Raw genomic sequence first — 8551 nt, forward strand, 5'->3', positions numbered from 1 at the left:
TAAAAAAAAAAAAAAAAAAAAAATACACACATTATGTAGCCCTAGTGTTATGTATTGACAAAACATCGTTATTTTTGTTATAAAGTGATATAGTGTAAGATTTTTTATTTCTCTTTTATCTTTATTTATATACATCATTTTTATTTATGCATCTTGGTTTTTTCCCTCTCGAGTAGTAGTGTTCTCCCTCCTGTTGAAATTCGATTTTTGACGAAGATAAATCATTTATAGACTTTCAGATTTCAAACGCCTAAATTAGAGAGATTGCATCTATATATATATATAAGTAGAATTATTAGAGCAATAAATTTCTTACTTATTATTTTTCAGATGATTTTAAAAAAACAAATGTTTTCGAGTATACAATGTTTTTTTTTTGTTTATTCAGTAGCGAGAATAGAGAAATAAATTTATATGTTAATTAATGTATATAATTCATATAATATATATTGAGAGAATGTGTGATCTCTTTTTGTTTATTCGTACAATAGTATACATAAAATTTTTGTTTACAGTCGTAAACTTCCCGCGCGCGTTTTGGATAGTTTTTTTTTTTTTTTACTGTAAAGAGAGTAAATTTATAAACAAATGTTATTTGTCACTCTCGCACTGCCAGAGTATCAAGATAACAAATTTAAAAAATTTGTTTATTTGATCGGGTGCTTTATTTAAAAATTTCTTTCAATCTTTCTTTTTCCGTATTCGTATTTATTTTATTTGCAAACTTGTTAACAGTTTTAGTTCACAATCTATCTTTCTTCGGTTGAATTTTTTATTATAGCGTACTTACATATGATACATATTTCTTCCCAATATCAAACTAAAAAATACCTATTGCGGTATTGATACCTATATCCGTTACAATGTTTTATGCAATAACGCGTAGTGTTATATATCTAATCTAATTAGTAATTACCGCCTACGGATAAATAATATTCTGCAGAAAAGTCATTTGAAAAAAAAAAAAATTATAATAATAATAATAAATAGGGAACACGATCGCGAAGTGCATTTATAGTTAAAATATCGAAATGATTGCGAATAAATTTGGATATAGAGTTTTCTATATGTACATTCTTTCTATGTTATATACATATATACATATACACACACATATATTCACAATATTTCCTGTAATAATTGTTTTTTTCATGTTATATATCAATTGCAATCGGTGCAAAGTGCAACTTAATTTTGCAATATCACGTCTTAAAAATTGTTTAAATTTTTTGTCAATGTTTATAAGAGGTAAAACATCAATATCTGTATTAAATGTTGCAAAAAAGTATCGAATATCAATTATTGTCACAGCAGTTGCAAAATACACACAAGCGTAAGTTACGTATATATAAATTTTGCAAAAGCGCAATATCTCACGGTAATTATCTTAACGGACGACCGTTGCGTCGAGAAAAAAAATCTTTACATTTTATATAAGAGCAAATCGTATATTAATATACGATATATTTCAAGGATTATACAAATAAAAATTCTGCTGTTACCTAGAAATAGAAAGATGCAAATAATGAAACGTGCACTAGCATAAGCATATGTATACTTATGATTGAAAGAAAGGGACACGCCGTAATAAAACTTTGAAACTCCATGCACAGTGTACAATTGTTTTCTGGAAGAAAATTTAAAATCTATAGTTTATATATATATATAGTTGCTGAGACAATTTAAACATTTTGTGACTTGACATTTCACATATTGTTTGTTCAGAATTTACCTGCATTTTAAAGGTCTGTGTAAACACGATTAAAAAAAAAAAGAACTTGGTAAAAGATCTTGAAACTTTTTAAATTGCAAGGTTTGTTCTTTTTCGATTTGCACTCTCTCTTTATATATGTACACTGAGTTTAATAAGAGCAGAGAGAAGCCTGAGAGCGGCCAGGCCCATAAGAGTTTTTACGATCGCTATTCCGGCCCGTAAGCTAGCGCATGTCCATGGGTGGTGCACATTGGCAACTACGTAGCGATGTCCACGAGCGAGTTGTCGATACGTATGCTATGTCCACGCGTGGACATAGCATACGTATCGACAACTCGCTCGTGGACATCGCTACGTAGTTGCCAATGTGCACCACCCATGGACATGCGCTAGCTTACGGGCCGGAATAATGGTACCCAAAAACTCTTATGGGCCTGGCCGCTCTCAGGCTTCTCTCTGATAAGAGAGAAGAATCTGGGTGCCAGTACAGTCGGCGTCAATGGGTGCGTTCAGACAATTCAACGGTTGAAAGATTATCGCTTATGATAGGACTATTCTTCAAAATCTGCTGCGGTTCCAAAAGTATGATCCAATCAGAAGTGATTGGGTGCGTTCAGACAACTCGACGGTTGCACAACAGTTGAGAGATAATCACTTCTGATTGGATCATACTTTTGGAACCGCTGCAGATTTTGAAGAATAGTCCTATCATAATTGATGATCTCTCAACCGTTGAGTTGTCTGAACGCACCCAAAGACGCGAAAATTGGGTGCGTTCAGATAACTCAACAGTTGCACAACGGTTGAGAGATAATCACTTCTGATTGGATCATACTTTTGGAAACGCATTAGATTTTGAAGAATAGTCCTATCATAAGTGATGATCTCTCAACCGTTGAGTTGTCTGAACACACCCAAAGACGCGAAAATTGGGTGCGTTCAGACAACTCAACAGTTGCACAACGGTTGAGAGATAATCACTTTTGATTGGATCATACTTTTGGAACCGCATCAGATTTTGAAGAATAGTCCTATCATAAGTGATGATTTTTCAACCGTTGAGTTGTTTGAACGCACCTAATAAGTGTGTTCAGACAACTCAACAGTTGCACAACAGTTGAGAGATAATCACTTCTGATTGGATCATACTTTTGGAACCTTTGCAGATTTTGAAGAATAGTCCTATCATAAGTAATGATCTCAACCGTTGAGTTGTCTGAACGCACCCATTATAGTTCAGTGCTTTGAACACAGCCAGTGGTTTTAAAAGTAGTAGCCAATCACGTTCGAGTTCTACAAAACAGCTTGTTTTACTGAACGCAGCCATTTAAATAGAAAGTTTTGTGTAACGTACCTTTGTGTTGATACATTTGGCGGTTTCTAAGTTGTTATTGTTTGATTATATCTTTGACTATAGAAAAATTATAGGAGACAGAGGATTAAGAGGATTATCTATCATATTCGTGACTACTAAAAAAAAATCACATTTAAACATAATAACGTTTGCTTTATATATTGCATCTCTTATGAACATAAACGTTTTCGAAACCTTAGAATACACATTCCGATGTCTTCTCAGGACAGAAAAAACAAGTTAGAAATCTTGCAAGAAACTTATAACGAATTATATCGTTACTATACTCTGTTACGTTTGATTAGAGCTGATCTTGAAAAAGTAGCAAATAATTTTGCTGCTATAAAGGGTAAGTTTATAAACTTTTTTTGTATAATTCTTTTAATGTTACTTAACCCATTAAAAAATATTTTTTAATTACAGTAGATATGATCTACAATAATCCATTGCTTCAAAATTTCTTTTATTGCTTTAACTTTGTTATTTTATTTTCTAATTCAGCCTTTTATGGTTTTTAATTATTTACAGCTGTACAAACTATAATTATTTACTTCTTAATATTGGTATATTGGTAAAGAAATGATTAAAACTTTTTCTCTAAGCTCTACCGAGACCTTTATATGTAATATACTTTAATATCTTATCGCACTAGAGTAAAGGACATGTAAAATATATTTTGTTGATTAATTATTTAAACTAGTAAATTCAATTGTAACATCGATGAAATTTTACTTGATCTTCCTCATCTTTTTTACAATAACTAAATTTTGTTTTTCTTTTCAGAAGCGTGAGAATTTTGATTTGAGAACACAAATATATGAATACATATAAATAACAATATTTATATAAGATTTCTTTCGCAAGATACAAAAATGAATAATCCAAAAGTTAGTTCTCTGATGAATAATTCGCCAACATCTTCATCACCGCTGAGAAAGTCCATAAATGTTCGTAAGTTATCTTCAACAAACATATCGGAAAATGATGACGAGGCGGAACGTATATCTCGCCGACGCGTGCAAGCCACGTCTGTATCATCCGTCACTCCCAGTGGCAATTCCAACAAGAGACATTCTCTGAGTTCTGCATTCTTAGCCAATATTCCGGCATCGAAAATGGCCGAGTGTATAAACGAATGCATAAAACTTAGCACGGAAAACAAAATCAACACCAAGAACGCTTTCAGTCTGGAGATAATTGATTTTATGACCTACATGATAAAAAAACAAGACGCCAATATGTCGAGCCTGCAAGTGGCCAGCACGTCGTTGGACGTGAGTTCCAAGATTTATGGATTTCGCGTGGACAGTGTGCACTCGGAAATTTTGAAAATAATCGGCGGATTGGACAAACAAACGAACACCGAAGCCGAGAGCAAATCGGATGATGATGATGGAGAACTTGTTGACGAGGACGCGAAGGATAAAGAAGAACCGAGGAAAAAGAAGAAGAAGAAGAAACACGGCAACCGACAAAAGATTATCACAACAGCGGAGGCATTGGCGAGTCACGTTGAAGTTTTGAAACCGATGTCGATTACGTCGACGTGCGGCGATCAACAGACCAGCGACGTGCTGTCTCTGGCGTCGTTGCCGAATCACGCAACTTCCTGTTTCTACATACACCCGTACAACGACGTGCTCGTCGACGTCGCGGAGGATACCGCGGAATCGCAAAACGACACGGATATGAGATACAACGTATCGTCCATCGACGATCTGTCCAATTTAGAGATCTGTTTGCCGTATTCAAATTTCGAGTTCCTCAACTGGTCCGTGGACAACGAGCAGCTGGATACGGATACGGAAGAGGCCGAGGATTTGGAGAGCGACAACAGATTTCAGTTCGATCTGAACGCGAGCGTGGAACACGACGGCGACGATCCCGCGTCGGAACCGATGAATTATTTCGACATAGAACACGACGACGAGAACAAAGAGAATTACGCTCACGGATGTTACCGGCAATTGGCGAATCGTCCGAACGAGAATATCCGAAATGCCGTTCAGCCGCCGTCGAACATCACGTCCGAATATTCCTTCGTTCAGCCGAATTTAAGCTTGCACTGGGCCGGACCGTCTCACTGGAAGTTTCAAAATTTCGCGAGACTGTCCGCCAACAACACCGACAAGGTGACGGCGTGCAAACAGGGTCCGTTGCGAAAAAGAAAGGAGATCGAATTGTTTTATCGCGAAAACAACGACGCGATAGACGCGAAGTACGCGCCCAGTCACTCCAACAAATGGCCGAGCAAAACGGCCAAGGAAGAATGGAGCACGGAGGCGATTACGTTGCCGGAAGATGTGCATTACAATGTCAAACTGTTGTTCAAATTGTATCTGCACGAGAAGATATCGATGAACAACGAGAAGACGTGTAACGAGAGGAACGACGCGATTGCCTTGGACATATCGGGTAACGATAGATACGACTACGATAATCCGAACGACACGATGGAATATTGTCCCGATGTGAACAACGACGATTACGACGAGGTCGGCGCGGACGACTGCAACGTCGAGAACGACGCCAACACTCAGGGTTTGACCGGCGACAATTTGGTCGCCGCGCCTAAACTAGCCAACAAGATACCGATTACGTACTGCGTGAGAGCGAAGAAGATCGATATGCGACAATTGAAAAAATCTATATGGATGTCTTTGAATTCGAAGACCGACAACGCGGACGTAGCGAGGGACGAGGATGAAGCGGCTACGATGAGAACGAGCAAACGGTTCAGCAACGTTTACAAAACTCTGCCGAAATTGTTAACGAAATCCAACGCGGAAGCGTTGAGCGCGCCGATGGCCTTCTTGTCTCTGTTGCATCTGGCAAACGAGAAGGAATTGAACCTCTGCTCGATACCGGACATGTCCGACATCGTCGTCGCCGCCGCCGCGAGCTCGGAAGACAACGCAAACGTAGAAACGCAAAATAGAAGCGAAGAAAATATTCTATAGTATCGCGCTGATTATTGTAGATTATTTAAGCGTTTTTTTTGGTTGGTTTTTTTTAACAAATGCTTCTGCAGGAAGCCAGTTATAATTTTAAGGAATATTAAACAAATCAAATCAACGCTCGCAATAACAAATAATAAATAAGATAATAAGGTCAATCGAGCTAAAATACTTAGGTGTTAACAAAAACTTTTTTTAATATAACAAATAATTAATAACGTTTCAACAACTTCAGTGTGAGAAAAAATATATAAAAAAAATGCAAAGTGAGTTTACATAACAATAATAATCAACGCAACAAATACATTAGAAAAGATGTAAATCAAGAAGGAAATAATGTAGTTTTTTAGTCTCACTCGGAATGCAGATCATCCTTGAAAATGTCAGTTTGTAAATTTGTTGATGAGTGTAACAAAGTTTATGTTGAAAATTTGAAAGTCAAACAAATTTTTTGTTAACACCTAAGTATTTTAGCTCGATCGACCTTATTATCTTATTTATTAAGGAATATTATTATAACTCGAACAATTTGCTTGTGATATAACAAGCGATAGTTTATTTATCCACAGTTTTTTTTTAAACATGAGAGAAATGTTTTTTTAAACATTCTTTTTAAATTTTTGTTTTTTCTTCCATTTTTTCATTACATATCTCTTGGCGATGCGATCAATTTTTTTATTCTGTTTAATTTGCGTCGACTGTACGCCGCACTTAGGATTAACCGTCGATAAGTTTAAATATTGTATTTAAAAAAAAGAAAACACCGCAAATTTAATAATTAGCATTTTTTAAATTTTATTATAAATTTCTTCAACTTGTTCCTTTTGACGTTCAAGTTTTTATAGAAATGTGTCTATCTGTACATTTGTGTGCACAAAACTTTTTGTAAAAAAAATAGTAGACGGACGGAAGCAGGGACTTATACCGATATGCAAAATACCGGTATTTTACCGATATTAAAAATCGGTTAAAATACCGGTATTTTACCGATATTTTGGGGTAATACTATGAAAACTACCTACTATGCAAACCGAAATGCAGAAATACCGGTATGACGTCATACCGGTATATTTACCCATATTTACCTATATTTACCGATAATTTTTTCGTGATTTTTTAAAAGTAATATCTTAAAACTATAAGTGTTGTCATTATGTTGATAACACTTTTTAATAATATAATGTTTATAAAAAAAACTGCCGCACACAGAAACTTAATATTATTTAAATTATTATTATTTTTTTATATAATTAAGAACGGTAACAATAATTAATATAATTAAGAACGGTAACAAAATACACATAGACATAATTTATCAATATCCAAATTTGTTAAAAATTTCACTTTACATTAGTCACGCTACGTAATAAAAGAAAGCATGAATGAAACAGCTGCTTCAATTGGTTTATAAAAAAAAAAGCGTCTTTATATTTTGTCGGTCTATAAGTCCAATAAGCGGTAGAGAAGATTAATTATGCAACAAAAATTGCTTTAATTAACTTATCTAATTTTTAAGAATACCATTAGTAGGAATACCGAAATAATAACCGGTATTTTATTACGGTTTTCGGTACTACAACGGTAACGGTATACAATCTCTAGTATAATACCGGTATTGAAATCATACCGGTAATAAGTCCCCGGACAGAAGTATATATATATAAGATAATATTTAGTTTATTTTTGTACAAGAAATAAAAACTTTATTACATACTTCGAACGTTCTTGTACTTTTTTTCCCTTTTATTATTCGTCCCAAGGTATTTCTTCTTTGCAAACTTCACGTGTTCAATCGCGGATCGCTTGTTTGCCTCATCTGTCGCGTAAATTGCAACAAATATTCTTCGATATTATTATTATTTTCATTTTAATGTTTTCGACGAGGTTAAAAAAAGTTTATTTTTTTTTTTTTTTTAATTTAATGTCTCACTGAGATTAAAAACAACAAAATTACAATTGTTCGGTCATGGCTGTGTCAACAAGATATTTTCCCAATTTGTTGCAACAATGTAAACGCTATCCCGTTCTTGTGCGTTGCGAATTTTCGAAAGGGACGAATGATAAAAAAAAACACGAAGAGGTTGACAAAGAGAATACGAAAAGATCGATAAAACAAGAAGAATACCAGAACAAGATGCACGATGCGCAAAAAGATCGGAAACCTAACATAAGAGTGTGCATTATTGGCGGAGGAGTGACGCCTCTTTATACCGCGGTGCTTCTGAAACAATATCAAAATATTAAAAACATACATTTGGTAGACACGAGAGACACCGTGCCGGGAGCAATGGCGAGCGTGTGTCACACGGAAACTTATCCTCGCATTGATTATTTTCGACGGAAAGACATAAAGGAAGCCCTTAAAAAAGTAAGAATTATTTACACCGAAAAAATTGTATTCTTGTTTTGAGGATATCCCACTTACTTTAAATATATTTTATACTAAAATAGGCGCCAAGAAGAGTTTCTTATTTTAAGAGGAAAATCCTCTAAATAGTAATATTGATAAGAATATATACTGATTAG

The 8551-nt window shown here is 34.8% G+C and overlaps 2 protein-coding genes across 2 annotated transcripts in view; both read left to right on the forward strand.

The window, feature by feature from the left end:
• The first annotated feature begins 3071 nt into the window (after nucleotides 1-3071).
• LOC109858924 (condensin complex subunit 2) lies at nucleotides 3072-7117 on the forward strand. The gene is made up of 2 exons (XM_020436642.1): nucleotides 3072-3417; nucleotides 3852-7117. Exon 2 carries the CDS (start codon nucleotides 3941-3943, stop codon nucleotides 6026-6028), a length of 2088 nt encoding a protein of 695 aa, XP_020292231.1. The 5' UTR covers nucleotides 3072-3417; nucleotides 3852-3940; the 3' UTR covers nucleotides 6029-7117.
• Nucleotides 7118-7837: 720 nt separating this feature from the next.
• LOC109858927 (probable malate dehydrogenase, mitochondrial) overlaps nucleotides 7838-8551 on the forward strand; it is a 5094-nt gene continuing 4380 nt past the window's right edge. The window contains exon 1 of the mRNA XM_020436645.1: nucleotides 7838-8393. Within this exon, the coding sequence (XP_020292234.1) occupies nucleotides 7992-8393 (402 nt within the window). The 5' untranslated portion in view covers nucleotides 7838-7991. The remainder of the gene's footprint in view (nucleotides 8394-8551) is intronic.

Source organism: Pseudomyrmex gracilis, unplaced genomic scaffold, assembly GCF_002006095.1.
Source record: "Pseudomyrmex gracilis isolate BER0280 unplaced genomic scaffold, ASM200609v1 scaffold_230, whole genome shotgun sequence".
NCBI lineage: Eukaryota > Metazoa > Arthropoda > Insecta > Hymenoptera > Formicidae > Pseudomyrmex > Pseudomyrmex gracilis.